The sequence below is a fragment of the Mobula hypostoma genome, chromosome 9 (genome assembly GCF_963921235.1).
Source record: "Mobula hypostoma chromosome 9, sMobHyp1.1, whole genome shotgun sequence".
In the NCBI taxonomy this organism is placed as follows: domain Eukaryota; kingdom Metazoa; phylum Chordata; class Chondrichthyes; order Myliobatiformes; family Myliobatidae; genus Mobula; species Mobula hypostoma.
The window spans coordinates 105,219,985-105,239,040 of record NC_086105.1 but is presented as its reverse complement, the minus strand read 5'-3'; the positions used below and the strand labels follow the sequence as shown (position 1 = coordinate 105,239,040).

General features: G+C 39.9%; 1 protein-coding gene across 1 annotated transcript in view; it reads right to left on the bottom strand.

Moving 5' to 3' along the window:
* LOC134351914 (uncharacterized) overlaps window positions 1-19,056 on the bottom strand; it is a 201,738-nt gene that overhangs the window by 108,934 nt on the left and 73,748 nt on the right. The window contains exons 19-25 of the mRNA XM_063058828.1: window positions 17,031-17,165; window positions 16,569-16,688; window positions 14,118-14,210; window positions 12,580-12,797; window positions 10,808-11,001; window positions 6,306-6,608; window positions 2,740-2,969 (exon numbers count right to left, since the gene is read on the bottom strand). Of these exons, the coding sequence (XP_062914898.1) occupies window positions 2,740-2,969; window positions 6,306-6,608; window positions 10,808-11,001; window positions 12,580-12,797; window positions 14,118-14,210; window positions 16,569-16,688; window positions 17,031-17,165 (1,293 nt within the window). The remainder of the gene's footprint in view (window positions 1-2,739; window positions 2,970-6,305; window positions 6,609-10,807; window positions 11,002-12,579; window positions 12,798-14,117; window positions 14,211-16,568; window positions 16,689-17,030; window positions 17,166-19,056) is intronic.

The following is a 19,056-nucleotide window of genomic DNA, read 5'->3' as shown; positions in this document are numbered from 1 at the left end:
ACACCTGCAGATCCAAAAGCAAAATACAGCACACAATAGAAATGCCAAATAAAAACAGGAAATGTTGGAAATACTCAGCAGGCCAGACAGCATTTGTAGAGAGAGCTCAGTTAACCTTCCAAGTCCATAGTCAAGTTAATAATTGTACAGAAATTGGGAAGCGTGGCAGGAACATAAAAGAAGATCTATGAGACAGTACAAGACCGGAGCAGAATTACTCATTCGACACTTTTCAAACTGCCTCTCCAATGGCAGCTCATTCTTTCTTGCCAACATTGAACATGTCTTCCTTACTACTAACTCAACCAGCAAGTTAACTTTTAAAGAATCCTGCATTTGGAATCCAAATCCCTTTGCACCTTTGATTTCTAAATTCCTGACCCATTAGAAAATAATTTATGTCTTTATTCCTACAACCAAAGTGCATGACCATACACTTCCTTACACTGTAAACACCCTTCACTTCTTTGCCCATTCTCCTAATCTATCCAAGTCCTTCTCCAGACTCCCTGGTTTGTCAACGCTTCCTGCCCCTTCATCTATCTTTGTATCATCTGCAAACTTGGCCACAAAGCTATCAATTTATTACACTTCAACCAACATACATCAAAGTTGCTGGTGAACGCAGCAGGCCAAGCAGCATCTATAGGAAGAGGTGCAGTCGACGTTTCAGGCCGAGACCCTTTGTCAGGACTAACTGAAGGAAGAGTGAGTAAGGGATTTGAAAGTTGGAGGGGGCAACTCCAACTTTCAAATCCCTTACTCACTCTTCCTTCAGTTAGTCCTGACAAAGGGTCTCGGCCTGAAACGTCGACTGCACCTCTTCCTATAGATGCTACTTGGCCTGCTGCGTTCACCAGCAACTTTGATGTATGTTGCTTGAATTTCCAGCATCTGCAGAATTCCTGTTGTTTGCGTTTAAATTTATTACACTTAATGTGAAAAGTAGTTACCCAGCATCAAATCCTGTGGAATACCATTAGTCACCAGCAGCCAACCAGAAAAGGAGCTCTTTATTCCCACCCTTTGCCTTCTGACAGTCAGCCAATCTTCTGTCCATGCCAGTCCATTTCCTGTAATACCATCGGCACTTAACACGTTTAACAGCCTCATGTGCAGCACCTTGCCTTGCCAAAAGTCTTCTGAAAATCCAACTAAACAACATCTATTGACTCTCCTTTGTCCACCCTGCCTGTCATTTCCTCAAAGAATTCCAACAGATTTGTCAGGCAAAATTTCCCCTTAAGGAAGCCGTACTTACCCCTACCTTTATCATGTGCCTCCAAGTACCTTGAAACTTAATCATTAATAATGAGTCTAATATCTTGCCAACCACTGAAATCAGGCTAACTGGCCTAAAATTTCCTTTCTTTTGCCTCCCTCCTTTCTTAAAGAGTGGAGTGACATTTGCAATTTTCAATTCGTCTGGAACCATTCTTGAATCTAGTGACCTTTGAAGGATCACTACCCTTACCTCAACAATCTCCTCTAGCATGTAGTTTATCTGGTCCAGGTGACTTACCTACATTCAGACCTTTCAGCTTCTCAAACATATTTGCCATAGTAATAGTGACTACATTCACTTCTACCCCCCAAACACTCTCAAATTTCTGGCATGCTGCTGGTGTCTTCCACAGTGAAGACTGATGCCATTTAGTTTGTCTGCCATTTCTTTGTTCCCCATTACTACATCCAGCAGAATTTTCCAGTGATCCGATGTCCACTCTTGCCTCTGCTTATATACTGCATCTGAAAACAATTTTTGGTATCCTCTTTTATATTATTGATTAGCTTATTTTCATATTTCATCTATTCTCCCATTGTTTTCTTAGTTTCATTATGTTGGTTTTTAAAACCTTCCCAATCCTCTGGCTTCCCACCATTTTTTTTCTATTTTGTACAGCCTCACTTTTGCTTTAATACTGTCTTTGACTTCCCGTCAGGTGTGGTCACTTCATTCTTCCTTTAGAATGCTGCTTCTTTTGGAGGAGCTGATCTTGCACTTTCCAAATTATTCCCAGAAATTCCAGCCATTGCTGCTGTACCTTCATCTCTACTAGCGCTCCCTTCCAATCACCATTGGCCAGTTCTTCTCGCATGTCTAATGTTCCCTTTACTTCACTGTGATACCAGTTTTAGCTTCTTCCTCTCAAAATGTAGGACGAATTCTATCATATTATGATCACTGCCTCCTAAGGGCTCCTTAACCTTAAGATCCCTAATCAAATCTGGTTTATTACACAACGCCCAAATCCAGAACCTTCTTTTCCCTCTACAATCTGCACTATTAGGCCATCCCCATCTCTGCTCTCATTCTAGAGCAGAGATGAGGCAGGGAAAAATTCAATCTAAATGATGGTGCTGGCTGAGAAGAGGTTGGTAAAGGCTGAAGTAAGTGGAACCAGAATAAAGCATGTTTCATCTGTAGAGGTAGCAAGATTGCAGGTCAATTAGAAGGATTGTGCTTGAGGAGTTGAGGATGATCATGGGAAGACAACTAAAAAACATCAAGGGACACAGCAGTTTCAAACAGGCCAATGGAACAGAGAAAATAATGATGTTAATAAAGCGAATGTGGGACTTGTTGGAAGTAAACAATGGAATGAAGCATTTTAGTGCTGAACCTTAAAAGCTGATAGAGGAAATTAGATAGGAAGACATAGTTTTGCCTTTATAATAACTGAACACAAACTGGAGAACCAGGCTTAGAAGTGTACAGGAGGTGATATTTGTGCTCACCTGATAGTGGTAGCTGCCAGTGCATGAGAGTGGAAGACCAAGTTTTTCCAATTCCTCCACACTGTGCAGAAGACTGGCTGTGAGCTGGTAAATGGGAGCACCACGAAATGTTCTTTCCATCTCCATTGAAGCTTGGATGCGCTTACTGCCACTTTGTATTTCCATTTTGACTGCACGGTTGTTATTCACATGGTCATAACTGAGAGAGAGCTCGCCATCAGAAGGTAAACCTAATCAATAATACTCAGAATTAACCACGTGGCCATCAACGGTGACTTCTGTTCAGACACAATCACTTTTTTCACATAATCTGCTAAATCAGAATGCATGGACTTTATCTGACAAAATAAAAATGTTAGACCTAATTTTATATGATATTAACATGTGAACATTCTTTTTCTAAAGTCACGGTGGAGAATTAGAACCAAAACTTGTCAGAGCCTTGAGAAACTGAGCCCAATTGCTGGCTACTTCTACCCCAGATAAAATCGGTTGATATTTCCCAGAATGGCATTAGAACAAGAGCTTCCTGGTATGCTTAATAAATTGTTAAAGGAGGATGTGCCATCATCAGCTCAGGAGCGAATTCCAGCTCAGTTTGGCAAGAGACAAAAGACTTCTGGCTGATAATCTGCAAGGTTTTCAGTTCTCAGAGGAGAGGGGGAAAAAGGAAAAGGAAATTTAAATGAATTAGCAAAGTAACATGAACACTCAACTGATATTTCACAGTTGTAAAGCCCAACACTTTAACTGACAGAGCGGAATTTCAGGGTCATTGATACAAGACATTTTTGGGGCCAAGTAACAATATAGAAATGACATTTTCACTTTTAAAAGTTCATAAGTTGATCCTATTGCATGAATAAACAAAACAAGCAATCCTATGCTAATGATGCTATACTGAAACCTGGGGAAACCTTGTCTATCTTGAACTTGAGATTCTGCACTCTTATATCCAATGATAACAAACAATAGACGGGGATGAAACAGCTTTGTTCTCAGCAGAAGTTTTCTTTTGGAAAGCAGTGACATCATTCTCAAAAGTGCAGCAGCTGAGCACGAAGGCACCGAGCTGTGGGGTCAGAAACAGTAACATCTGGCCGCTCATTTCTACACCAAACAATAACACAACCACGGTTGTTCAAATACTAACATTGATTATAAATGTGAGAGCATGTACATACCTTGTTATTTTTTCTTTATGCTTTCACTCAATTTCTAGCAGGTTAAGATATTTTCAATTAAACATAGTTTATTTTAATTATTTAAATCCATTTGAACGACATTTTTATGCTGCTAATGGACTTTGGCAGTTACAAAAGGCTTTTGACAGCAATGAGGCACCAGGTAGTTCTGTGGGTAGGCCATCATGGTCTGCCTCCCACAGTCCATTTCACTTTGCCAGATCTCACCGTGGCTCTGGAGCTTCAAGACTATTCAATACTGCAGAGCCACAAAGGCCAAGTGTGACTACAGAAAGGCAAGCAGGGGCTGGCACTGTCCTCAGCACATTAATGTCCAGCTTCATGACAGATTGCAATGTGGTTAACAAGCAAAAATCATTGGATTAACAACATCAAATCAATACAGGTTTACGGAATTACACTGTTAAACGAGCAAAGGAAAATGTTACTGCATAGCATCATAAAATTGTTGTATTGTACAGCACAGAAACAGGCCCTCAGCCCAGTGAATCTGTGACAACTGTCTACAACCCATTTACGTGAAACGTCATTCATCACAGTTTTTAATCTCCACAGATTCTTGTTAACTCCCCTCAGATTCCATCACTTGTCTACACACTGAGGCTCTCCATTGGTCTTGGTTGACCATGGATGTTTATGCAGGCCAGGGCAGTACGATATAGAGAGCAAGTTGTTGCCCAGACAGCAGGCTCCCCCCTCTGCACAGCTGATGAATCCAAAGGAACGGCCGGCACAATTTGGCACCAGCAGTGATCCAGGAGTTGCCAGTCAGTGTTGAACTCAACGTAGGACTGCCTCAGGGGTTCCAGTTCTGGACTTTTCCTTGGGGTTTACTCCTGAAGTCTTCACCCACGAGTGGGTATAGCTTCGATGCAGCTGAGGTTTGACATCAGAGTTTCCCTTCTCCTAGATGGGCTGCCACGGCTGACAAGCCCCAGCTGCCTGAAGTGACTGGTTTTTAGGCACCAGTTACAAGCCTTTGCCCCTCCTCCTGTCAGTAGAAATGGTTCCACTGGGCTTAGTAGCTAAGCCACACGTGAAGGCCAGGAGCTGGACTTGGTTGTCTGAGGCTATTTGAGGCGTACGCCATTAGGAGCATTTAATAGGTAGTGGGAGCTTTTCCCCTTACCACCCATGACTGTTACAACCTTAAGGAACCAAGGTTACCTAACTTGGCCCTACTATGTCGACACGTTAGGGACAACTTAAAGTGGCCAAACAAAACACCAGACTGAATGGTATTGGGGATGTAACTGCAGCAGCCGATGGAAACCTACAATGCCACAGGGAGAATATACAATTTTTACATAGACAGAATTGAAGGTCAGAGTCGAAACAGGGCCACTGGAATAGCGAGGTAGCAGCTCTACTAACTGTGTCACCCTTCATCTCATAGGGTTGGCAGACTAATAAAGTAGTTTTGGGAAAGCTACAAGTTAAGAGGAGTCAGCATAAGTGAGGTGAGGTCCCAATCAATCCCCAGTAAGAATTGTGCGACCTTAGAACATGCCTCTGTAGATTCACCTGCAATATTACATAAACATGTACGGAAAGAGGATACCCCATGACCAATATTTTCATTTTATTTTTTTGCCTGGGAAGAGGATAAACTACTGCACACATATCAAAACACATATGGATAGAGCAGCATTGGATTTGCTAGTGTTTTCTGTAGAGCATTTGACTGACAGCATATTTGTGTGACATCTGATCTGCTAACCAGACTTCCCGAGGTAATCACATCTGGAAGCAATAGCTGCAGAGTAATTGGATTTCTTAGGAAGACTTTGGCTTTCAAATTCTTTGCAACTGGAAAGCCACATAAAGGTGACAATGTACAATGGGCCAAAGATGATTTGAAGAGCTTGATCCTGCACATGTTTTTAGCACAAGAGGCAAAGGTTAGTAAATAAAATAGGATTTTTTTTGTATTACATATAATAGGCTTAAAGATATTTAAAACAGAGTTATACTTAGAGACAAAAGAGATTCTGAAGATTCTGAAAATCTGGAGCAACACACAAAAAATGCTCGAGGAACTCAGCAAGTCAAGCAGCATCTACAAAGGGGAGTAAAACAGTTGGCATTGCGAGTCAAGACCACGCATCAGGACTGGAAAGGAAGGGAACACAAGCCGGAATAGGGTGGTGGGGGAGGGGAAGGAGTACAAGCTGGCTGATGATAGGTGGGACCACGTGAGAAGGTGGGGGGGCAAGGTGGGTAGAGAGGATGATGTGAGAAATTGGAAGGTGTTAGGTGGAAGAAGTAAAGGGCTGAAGAACAAGGGATCTGGTAGAGGACAGTGGTCCATGTAGCATGCATAAAGGTAGTTGGCTGACAGCTGCCATAAAAAACACATACCTGTCATTATCAGTTCTTCCAGATTGTGAGATACTTTGCCAGTGACCTTTGTCTGATTCGTTTTGGTCACCTGTAAAAGCTGGAAGCATATTGTTCTATTATCAGTTTGCCAGCAAGCCTGGCCCAGTCTTAATTCTTGGCCCAGCTCCAGTTGTCCTTTAAACTCAGTCATTGCTGGAATTGTTGTGCTGCCGTTTTGGGTCAATGTGAGAATCAATTCGTGGGCAGTGGTGCTGCTGAAGGTATTGCTATTCTGAAGGTGCAGCCAGTAAAGGACGTCTCCAACTTCAATTTTCAGGTCACCTGCAATGGACCATGAAAACAAAATAAGTAATTCAAAACAATGCTGTAAGCAAAGATGCAGTAAGTAAATATTATTAACAACTGGGATGAAACAGGATCATTGTGGCAAGGAGAAAGTATAGGGCAGAACTTTTCCTGTCCGGAGATTGCTGGGAGCCTGTAATGCTTCTTTCTCACTTAGTCTTTCAGTGGGAGGTCAAATCCCTACAGAAGGGTATGGCCTGGGACTCCACTCGCTGGTGGTTCTGCTGTAGCACCACTTCCAAGTTTACCAGCTGTCAAAGTTGTCAATGAAATTGAACATTTATAAATGCCTTTGGCATTCATTCATATTCAAAACCAACCAGGAAATATTACAGAGATTAAGAATTTAAAATTATTTAAAACATACTAAAATTACACATGGAAATAATGAAATTCACGAGTGTAACAAATTTAAAAGCCCCAAAAATTTACTTGGCAGCCTATTTCGCCCATTCATTTGAAAGGAACCGGTCTATTGTCGTCAGTATATACACACACTCAGACTTCCCAGAGTTTGCAGGGGTTCATGCTGCACTCTAAGGGCCCATGAGAAACTTGTTGATACAACACAGGAAAGCCAGCAATACAAGTATCAGATCAGAAGTTGTCACCTTCAGTTCAAGCCTGCACCTGCAATGGGGTATCCATGGAGAAACACAGTGAAGTCTGGCAGAAGTACTAGCACCTGGACAGAAGATTTAGCTCAATATCTTTGTCCATGGTTTCTTACTTACCATTCAACTTGCTTACTTTAAAATTGGATATAAAGCATTACTTTCTCATAAAGGTAACATTCAAATGTTGATCAACACACATAAAAGTTGCTGGTGAACGCAGCAGACCTGATGAAGGGTCTCGGCCCGAAACATCAACTGTACCTCTTCCTAGAGATGCTGCCTGGCCTGCTGCGTTCACCAGCAACTTTGATGTGTGTTGCTTGAAATTCCAGCGTCTGCAGATTTCCTCGTGTTTGCGTATCCAAATGTTGATGCCAATTTTCAAATACAGAACTATAGAGAACCTGCATTCCTTTGAAAGGACCTAAAAGGACCAGTTGTGTTGAAAGGTCATTGACCCCAATAATAACTCCAATGTTCTCTCCATAAACATATTCCATCTTTTAAAAAAAAAATCTCAGATACAGTATTCTGCTAGCATGCCCTCAATAATGTATAAAACACATTTTACAGCTAAACTCATCAAGACTGACAACATTTCCAGAAGCAATTGTGAAATCCAAACTGAAGGATTGCTCTTGATCCAAGTTAGTCTGAAATAAATAAGTAACAGCCAGCAGAAATTCAATGGACTGACTGGCATAAGGAAATGTGAATGAAATAATCAGATATTACCAGGTTGCATCGCTAAGCTATGGATACAGCCACGAGTTTCTCGAAAGGGTCTTATAATTTGCTTTTCATTTAATTGGAAATTCAACAAATCTCTAGGCAATATTATTGCCTCTCATCAGGGCAATCCATAGTAAAATGATCAACAATGATCAGCATATGTTCTCAGAGGCATCTAAAATTTCGTTCTGATTACCGGGGACTTTACGCCAAAAGTTACCCACACTCACTCCTGTATATTTAGAGGTTTATTGGTGGCAACAACTTTAACACGAATCATTCTAGAACATCACTGCTTCAGAGTGAGTTCATGTTGAAAGGAACTCGATAGCATGTGGTTAGATATTTTTGGTTTTGATACCACCTACAGGCAAGTTAAAGAGGAGATGAAGAAATATGATTTCATCCAGGACTGTAGGGAGCTGGAACTCATTGCCTGAAAGGAGGGAGGGAGTAGGAATGATCTGAAGCCCTGGTACGAAATATTGTAGGTTCTCACACATCAAGCACTGATCCAAGTGTTAGTTGATGTGATAGAAAGATTTTTGTTTTTAACATGCTTTTGCACAAAGTTTCCGGCACCCAGCATTGTATGAATAGTTTTTTTCCCTTAACAGCCTCTGACACATCTAATCAATTACCTCAACAGCGCCTGCTAGATATAGGCTACAGAGCTCTTAGAAATAACCCTTGTAAGGCATTCCATCTAGATCTCTCTTATATCTTTATATATTAATTAAATCTCTCCCCAGCTTCTTCGAACTAACGTGAACAACTCAGCCTTCCCAACCTTTCTGCAGCATTATAGCTACCCTCTGTATCCTTTCTAGTGTTTTTGCAATCATCCTGCAACTTGATCTGAAACATACCAGAGTCTTTGGATGAACCTCACTTCAGAATGCTGTAGACCTTCAGAATGGAGGTTCATGTTGTATTGATTTCCATGGATGCAAAGGACACAAATTCAAAGTTAGTGACTCCATAACACCAGGTACCAACTTGCAGACTGGTACTGGTGAGTCTCGTGGGTGGGAGGGGAGACATTCCAGGCTGATATTTTGGCCCAGGAAATGTTTAAAATAGCCCATTAAAACTAGGGTTGCCAAGGTCAAAATCTGTAACTTCGAATCTTGAAAATTGACATCATTTGTTCCCAAGGGTCAACATAATCCTTGAGGTAATATCAGGGCCCCAAGCCCCTCTGTAACAAAGGTGCAAATGGCAAGCTGACTTAGCTGTCTTGATTATTACATCTAGCGAGTTTTCTAAACATATCCTACAGTGCAAACCATCACAAATGGTATCATTGAGGGAAATGTTTACATATTTTAACAATGCCATTACAACAAACATTTTACTGAATACAGAGATGAAAAATAATAGTGCCACAAACTGAAGCTAAATCAAAATCAAATTTCTTGTTGAGATTAGTATTTTTTTTCAAATGGAAGAGCTCTGTTCTAAAAAAATAGTAAATATGCAAATAATTTGAAGCTTATTCAAATTGCCACAATTAGCTGCATATGATGAAATTATTCAAATCTGGGCTTGTTAGATGTGTGGAACCTAATATACAAAACACAAAGAGTGCATATGAGGAGTGAGATCAATTCATGTTATTAGCCCGAACTTTCATTTCATTTATAATAAATTAATTCCAATAATTAATTAATGCAGATGATTGTGGTCAATTACAGCAGTATTCTTGAGGAATAAGGTAGTGGTGATGGGGTGTGGGGGATTCGGGGGGGTGGTCAAGGTGATGGTATGGGTTATAATGAATAAATGGAGATCAGAAAAGATGCTACATGAGCAACCAATTGACAATCAACATTTTTACACTCTTCTATTCAGGCAAATTTACAGTTGTATTGGATTTATTGTTCACAAGTTACACACTAATTAGTGGTTTATTACAAAGCCTTTTACTGCAGTACATTATTATTAAATCCCATTGCATAATGTTCTTATTTATACACCACACATCACGGGAGCCCAAGGCATACATTCCACTAGTGGTAAACATGCTTGGTCTTAATAATGGATATCTGGGGTGAGGGCTGTGTATTTAATACTTGAGTAATGCTTGAGTAATTTTGTGTATAAATTGGTTGATTAAGCATTCCTGTATATTTAAATAATTAATTATGGGTTATACATAGAAATTGATGTCATACCCACCTCACTTAAAGCTAACCCAAAGTTTGACTCACATTTTGGGCTCCCATGTCATCCTTTGAATTAATTTAATGGTTTGAAGTTACAAAACATAATAGAGAGAATCATATAAGTGAGCTGACCTCAGCACAACAACTCTAAACAGACAGATTCAGCCTTATCAAATCCATTCATGAGGCAAGTTCTGTGAGAAGGCACAGACTAAATTGTCATGAGTTACAAATAAGATATTTCATTACCTCAACACTTAAATATTTATCAAAAAATGTCATAAACCCTCATTCTGACTCATTTGGGCTTTTCCTTTGGTGTTTCTGCATTGTGTAAAGTTGAGTTAATGATTTGTGCAGGTAACTAAGAATACCTGCAGAAGCCTGACCTAATTTACACCTGGTACGGGCGAGTATGTGCTGGTTTCTACGTGTACAGGAAGACACATTGTGCTTTTGTAAAATGCATGGCTGTGCAGGTGACATCACGGTTAGCAATAAAACTCTATGTATATCCGATATCATAGGTAGAAAATTAAACAACTGGCTGAAAATTACACAAATCCAACATGCACAATATAAAGTACAAACCTACAAGTCAAAACAAAGTAATCTTTAGGGCAGTAATAAATGGTGTAAACAACTGTTGATAAATTACCTTTATTGGTATTATTCTGTTGTTTTAAAGTTGCATCCAGATGCAAGAATTGTGGGATTTTCAGCCCGTTATTCATATTGTGCTGAAACGTTCCAGTCAATGACATAAGCAAACCTTCCTGGCATTCTTTCAAACCCATAAAATCCACATCAATAGCTTTCTCATCAAACCGCAGAATGGAAATTAGTAGGAATCTAAAATCAGGCAAAATTTGTGTGTTAGTCCATCAGATAAATAATTCTCAAAATCTGCAAAGTTTGCACTGTTTGAGTAAAGTCTATGTGAAAAACTTTAAACAGGAGAATGATTATAGAATACGTAATTTTTTTTATGGACCTGTCATAAAAAGTAACCTTTACCAGTTAGAGGCTCAAAAGATGAGAAAAAGCTCACTTTCTTGAGTCAAATTTGTATTAAATTCTTTCTAAATATGGTTCAGATTATTTTTCCCCCGAAGTTGACATGCTTTATACAAAATGCAACTAGCACAGTATTGGAAACAATTTCCATAAGGAGACAAAAGTTCACTATGTGCATTGGGAATTTCCCACAAGACTGTACTAAAACATGGTTCCTAAATAACCAGCTCAAGATCTCTAAACTAAGGACCAGGGGAAGAAGATTAGGACTTGACTGGGCAGCCTACAAGTGAAGGTTGGTGGACAAGTAATGAGATGCAAGAGGTATCATTTGGCTTACCTGAAAGCCTGATCCTCATCCATCAGAATAGCCTTCTAAACAGCCCCAACCCTTATTGAATGAAATTCTTTTTTAAAATGTTCTTAATTATTAAGATCCTAAGGTATGCCAATCCTCCTTCAAGAGGATGTTTCCTTTTCTAATTGAAGCTAGAACCATTTAAAAAGAAAAGGTTCTGCATCTTGTATACTCTGTACTCCCAGTCAGACAGAAATGAGGTACGTTGTGAGGACTGTGGGTCTTTGGTATTCTCTTTCTCAATGATCTGTGTCCATTAAGGAAGGGAATTCTGTTTCAAGTATTATGCCAATTGCATCAGAGGCTTTGAAAATTTTTAAGGCAGACATAGATTCTCAATGAGGAAGGGAGGAATGGTTGCTGGAAGTTGACATTAATTTGGCCATCAACAGTGGTATGGTCTACAAACTTGAATATGGCATTGGAATTGTACTCAGCCTCACAGACATATGTATAAAGATGGCAGAGCAGGGGTGAAGCTCACAGCCTTGTGGTGCACCAGTGCTGGTGGTGATTGCGGAGGAAATGTTGTTGCTAATCTGAAATCAGTGGGGTCCACAAGTGAGGAAACTGAGGATCCAGTTGCAGAAGGAGAGTCAGGCCTAGGTCTTGGAGCTTACTGATCAGTTTTGAGGGGATGACAGTGCTGAATGCGGAGCTGTAATCAATCACCAAATAACCTGAAAATCTTTGAGAGCCCTTTCAAATATTGTGGGACAAGTAGAGATAATGTGCTGATGGGGAAACTAGGTTTCCCATTCGTGCATTAGCTGGATTTTCCTGGGCCAGAATCACCGCTACATAAAGCGTAATAATACCCACTCTGCATATTCGATGCAGGAACTACCATGCTACCCTATTTGCTGAGTGTGAATTATAGTTAAATTAACACTTGTGAAGCTTAAATTGGAAGCAAATCTGCATCTAGAGTGCTAACACTTATTGGCGCAATGGAGTGGGAAAACTACTTAAATGCCAGCACAATTATGAATCTTTTAACGGAAGTTCTGAAAAGCACATTGAAATTTCTCTAAAACAGACTTTGCACAATTTACCTTGAACCGTATGTCTTCCCTGTTATCTGAAATAGGTTGTTCATAGGTCCAGCCAGCAAGCTCTGACGAAGAGCAGCTTTAATGCCCAGAATCCCGACATCCCTTTCATTCTCATTCACAACATCAAACTCCATTACCATTAAGTCTTTACCATTGCAGTGTAAATAGAACGTGCCATTGTAATTAGTCTCACCATAATTCTTTGCTGTTGCATAGGCCTGTTTATATAGAGAACATTTCCAGTGTTAAATCAGATTAAAGCTAATTAGTTTGACTTGTAGCAAGTCATAGTAAAGGAATCACCTCATTAGTTTACTGTACTAATTTTAACTTTTGAAAATTAATCTGCAAGATATACTGCTCACTTGTTTGATTAGTTGGCTTACAGGTTATAGACCAGTAAGACTCTAATTACTTTTTAAGAATTTTGCTGTCTCTCATTCAGTCCTCAATAACAAGGCTTCCATCTCATTGTTATTATCAGACCTTGCTATACTGTTGTGTGCTAATTAGCTTTCTATTTGCCTACAAAGAGTGACTATACATCAAAAGTAATTATTATCCCTTATAGAATCATAGCACTTTCATTTCCCCAAAAAGTACGGGAGGAAAATCAAGTTGGTTCTGTTTCTATCTTAGAATTTTACCTACTCCATTCGCCCTTCTGTGTTGCTCCCAAACAATAATCTATTCCAGCGGTCCCCAACCACTGGGCCGTGGACCGATACCGGGCCGCAAAGCATGTGCTACCGGGCCGTGAGGAAACGATATGAGTCAGCTGCACCTTTCCTCATTCCCTGTCACGCACTGTTGAACTTGAACATAGGGTTGCCAACTGTCCCGTATTTGCCGGGACATCCCGTATATTGAGCTAAATTGGTTTGTCCCATACGGGACCACCCTTGTCCCGTATTTCCCCCGCTAAGGTACAGCGTTCCTATGAAACCTTTCGTGTTGAAATGGCGTAAAGCGAAGAAGCAATTACCATTAATTTATATGGGAAACATTTTTGAGCATTCCCAGACCCAAAAAATAACCTAACAAATCATACTAAATAACACATAAAACCTAAAATAAATAACACTAACATATAGTAAAAGCAGGAATGATATAATAAATACACAGCCTATATAAAGTAGAAATAATGTATGTACAGTATAGTCAGGAAGATGAAGGCAAAACTGACTTGTGGGGGGAAAAAATCGGCACATATGCGCATGCGCACATCACATGCGCATGTCATGCATGCGCACACAGGTGCCCGCGCAAGGCTTCATGGTCATGGTGGTCTTTCCTGGGGTAAACATAAGTGTCCCAGGATTTGACTGCTACTTTTGTCCCTTATTTGGGAGTGAGAACGTTGGCAACCCTAACTGTAAAATATATGTTGAGGTGAGTTTAACCCTACTTGCACACTGCCCCCCCGTGCCCCGGCCGACTGGTCCGCAAGAATATTGTCAATATTAAACCGGTCCGCGGTGCAAAAAAGTTTGGGGATCTACTCAAGCTATTTGATACAGAGCATGTAAGGTAGTTACCTGGAAAGTGTATGGTACTGGTGATTGGTGGGGCTGAATAAACTTGGAATAAACTTGTATCTCATTAGAAGAGCCATTCATCTGAACAGAAAACTGGTTGAATAAAAATGGTCAATAATAAATCACATTAAAGAACTACTATAAGAGCATTTAAAAAAGCAGTTTAATTGTTGAAGGCCAGTTTTAATGATAAAGACTTCATACCTTAGAATAGATTCAGTATTTATTCCAAGAATGACAATTTCACCAATTAAATGAAATTCTACATCTGAATATATTATCATGATAAGAAAAGGACTTTTTCAAAGATATATTTTATGCAACAAAAATGTAATTTAACAAATCTTTTTTTAAGGTGTTTAAAGATATTCAAAATAGTGGGATGTCATTAAACTAAGCAAGCAACTGAGAAACCCAGTATAGATGGATGGAAGAGTAATTTTCTATGGCTTCATCTGTGCTTTCAAATACTTTATGGAAATTTACCACAGAGCACAGTGGAGAACAAGGCAGGTAGAGTAATGACACCAAGTTACGATTCATTCTTTGATGCAATCAAGGATTGATGGTGAATGGAAGCCTCTCTGAAGCTGATAAAAGGAAGGGCCTACATCTGTCTTGAACATGCCATTGTAGGAAAACCAATAGGTTACGAACAGATACCCTGTCAAAGGAGTACATTTAGAGATGGCAAAACAAATGTAAAAAATTACAGAAAAGCAAGATTGAGATAACCCTGTGATGGGTTATCTTCAATGAACCAATCAATGATACTGAAGTATTACCCTGATCATTCATTTGGCGCTGAATGCACCATGTCATGTTTTGTTGAGCCATTAGCATCGGGGGGGTTCCTGACTTCAGGAAGGGGAAACTGGGAGAACACATACCAGTCCTCATTGTGGGATCAGGCCTGGAAAGGGTCAGTAATCTCAAGTTCTTGGGTGCCAACTTCTCAGATGTTCATCCTGGGCCCAACACATTGAAGCAATCAAAAAGAAGGCACGCGAGCGGCTATATTTTATTTGGATTTTAAGGAGATTTAGAATGTAACTAAAGACTCCAGCAAACTTCTATAGACGTACTGTAAAAAGCATTCTAACAGACTGCACCACTGTCTGGTATGGCGGGCCACTGCCCAGGGTCAGACGAAGCTGCAGAAAGCAGTAAACTCAACCAGCTCTACCTTGGGAACTAGCCTCCCCACTATCAAGGAGATCTTCAGAAGATGATGCCTCAAAAAGGCGGCATCTGTCATTCAGGACCCCCACCTCCCAGGAAAGGACCCCCACCTCCCAGGAAATGCCCTCTTTACATTACTACCATCAGGAACGAGCTACAGAAGTCTGAAGACACGCACTCAGTGTTTAGGAACAACTTCTTTCCCCTACACCATCACACTTCTGTATGTCCATGAACTCTACCTCACAATTTTGCTCCCTTTTTGCACTATTTATTTTTTATATTTCTTATTATTAGTTTATAGTATTTGTTAATGTTGCTGCTGCAAAACAACAAACTTCACAACATTTATCAGTGATGATTCTTTGGTCTGTATATAGGCTTGCTACTCTCACAGTAAGTACTGACACTAAAACTGGCTTTGATGGAAGGGAGCTGTGAAGTAAGGGGGGCAGTCGCACTGTATAGTTCGTTATTATTATTCATGTGCGTTTTTACAATGGAGAATACAAGAACTAGGATTGATCTTAAGTGAATTTTAAAGAGTACATCTTATGTTTCACCCAATCCTGAAAAGCATACAGACAGTACCTCATCCTGAGAGAGTTGATATGCAATTGAGGATGAGAGATTACTTCATAGTGTTAAAAAGAAGCATTAGAGAAATTATTCTATCAGCATATCTGAGGGTGAATTGAGTATGTTTCTGAAGTGGAACGAATTAAGGAATATGTGAAGTATTGCCTGCTGAGTACCCAGATGAACTACAGCTGTGCTCAGTCCTCGTGCTCCTGTATCGGGCAAGTTCAAGACGCAGTGTCATGAAATCATTCAGCAGCATTCATTCCATAAAGGCACACAACGGAAGAACAAAGATAAAAGCAAGCGCGAACTCTGGAAAAGGCCCACAAAAGGTTTGATGGTCTGAAAATACTGAGGCCACCATGCAAGATGTTTGAGTTTGCATAGTCAGAGAGTCATTGAAAGTTACAGCACAGGAACAGGCCCTTTGGCTCATCTGTTTAAGCTGCTTACTATGATTAACCTGCACTGGGCCAATTGCCTTCCATACCCCTACCATCCATGTACCTACCCAAACTTCTCTTAGATGTTGAAATTGAACTCACATGCACACCTCGCGCTAAATCTTGCATTCTTTCCAGGAAGCACAGGGTTAATCAGCTGCTGTAAGGAGTTAGTTACCACCAAAGTTTTTCATATGGGAATAAAATGAATATCCTAACGTTCAACCAACACTTTTCCTTTTACCTGGGAGGTATCCAGCTTGTTGATGGCAAATTTGCAATTAGCTCCATAATTAAAACTTTCATTCTTGCTCTGCATCATAAACAATTCTCCATCTAGCTTTAACATATGTGGAGCTTGTAGCTGTTCATTAAAAAGAAATGAGAAATTAGAAACAAAAAACATTTCCACAATTTTGCTAATACTGTTATTCCTTGGTGCAATCCTGGGAAACATTAGTTAAAATTATATATTGTATATGGAAAAAGTGAGAGCAAAATGCATTGTGAGAATTTTGGTGAAATGCATTTCTATGCATGAAATGTGTGGTACTATTCCAAAGTAGCAACAGATAAAGCTATAAATGAACAAAAAGTAAATGGTATTACAATACAAACGCGCAAATTGAAAGTTCTTGAATCAAGGAATACACATACCTGGCAGTGAACTACAAACCAAATTACATTATATAGGATTTCAGTGTACCTGTAAACTATGGTCTGCATCAAAATGTACAAGGTACCAAAAAGCTGTGTCAGTTGATTTATTCTGATACTGTCCATGGAATGTCAATGCATCTCTTTTGTTGATTTTCATTGTGGCTTCTGCCTCAAATGTTGCCTGTTGGCACAGATCATTCCAGATATTAGTACCTGTACTTCCATACAATAAAAAAATAGAAATCAAAAACAGCATGTAAAAAGAAACTAATAATGAACAAAACTAATATTTAACTCTCTGCTGCCAGTAACCCAAATAAATATCTTCCATGGTACTAGTTTTAAATATTGATTTAAATAAAAACTATGATAAAATTATTCAAACAGGACAGTAAACACTTTATTCCACATGATTTAGCATAAGAAATAAATTACCATTAGAAAATGCTTTACACTGCTGCCATTTTTGTTCTAATTCAGCTGCCAACCTCATGTGAGTGTTGTCTGTTTTTAATCGAGAGGGATTTCCAGACTCACGACTTAACAAATGCAATAAGGTAAAACTGTATTTGAGGAACCGTGCTTGGTCTTGAAAATCCTTTCACCAGGGTCCCGGAGAACTGGAGAGTAGGAAATGTGCCTTTGTTTAAGGAAATAGGGATAAGCTAGGTAGTTATAGGCCAGCAAGCCTCATGTCTGCGGTAGGGAAGTAATTGGAGGGGACACTGAGCAATAGGATTCATGAACTTTTGGAAGAACGTGTCCTGCATATGGACAGTCAACATGTTTTGTGCGGGGCAGGTCACGACTTACAAACTTAACTGAATTTTTTGAGGAGGTGACAAAGCTGCTTGAAGAGGGTAAAGCGGTGGATGCTACCCCAGAGTAGATATCCTAAACTCCATTGGACAAGCTTTTAAGGTGTGTGTGTTTTTTTGGGGGGGGGGTTAGTTTAAAGTTGATGTGAGGGGCAATTTTGTTTTTTAAACAGAGTGATAGGTGCCTGGAAAAGGTTAACAGGGGTGGTAGCAGAATCGGGTAGTTTGGTGGACTTTACGAGGCTTTTAGACAGACACATGGATATGAAGGGAATGGAAGATTATGGATGATACACAAGAGGACATTTAGTATAAATTGGCATCAAGACAGGTACGACAATATGGGCCGAGTGACATGGCCCATGCTGCTGTATCATTCTATGTATCTACCCTATCCCGTCTGTCTTTTCCAAAATTACTAAAGACTCACAGTTTAAAGCAACTCAACTTCACAGGACGGCTCATGGATCTACATAACTATTAAATTTATAATAGACTGTTCCAAAACTTTCTAGAGGTTTACAAAACAATAGAAGATTTGGAAAGGGAACTGAGAGATTATTGCAGGTCACTGATTGGGAAGGAATATGGGAGATCTAAGTGTAGGTCAACCATTGAATCAAAGTATCATAGAAGGAAGCAATTCAGTTTATTGAGTTAGTGAAATCTCCTTTTATGGAAACTTCATCAGTCCCAAAACCCTGCAAATTATTCACCCCTACACATATATCTAATTCTATCTCAAATGCAATGGTATGCATCACCTATACAGGCTTTATCGTGAAACATTTTCCTCATGTACCTCTTACACCTTGTGCCCAGAATTTTAAATCACTGCTTCCTGATTCTTGAACCTTACTCAATATTTTGTTTTGGGACAGTCCTATCATCTTAGATATCAGGTTGGTGCAGTGATTCCCAACAGGGATGGTTATGTGTCCTAAGGGGGCGTTCGCGGGTCTTCAGGGGGCATTAAGTGGCACCTAACTTGAGGGATGAGACTTGACCAGCCACTAGTAGAGCAGGCACTTCCAAAAAAAACGATGAGGCGCTGGAACATTGGAAGAACCATAACTCTGCAGGCAGTAAGCATCATCGTAACAACACTGCTGAAATCTCATCAGACCTTACCACCCAAACTAACAGTATTTGGGATGCATAAATTAGCAACCCAGGATGCCCAATAGTTTCCCTTGACTCACTGCATGGTAGGAGTTCATGCAGTTTAATAATTAAGTCAAGTACACCCTCTCA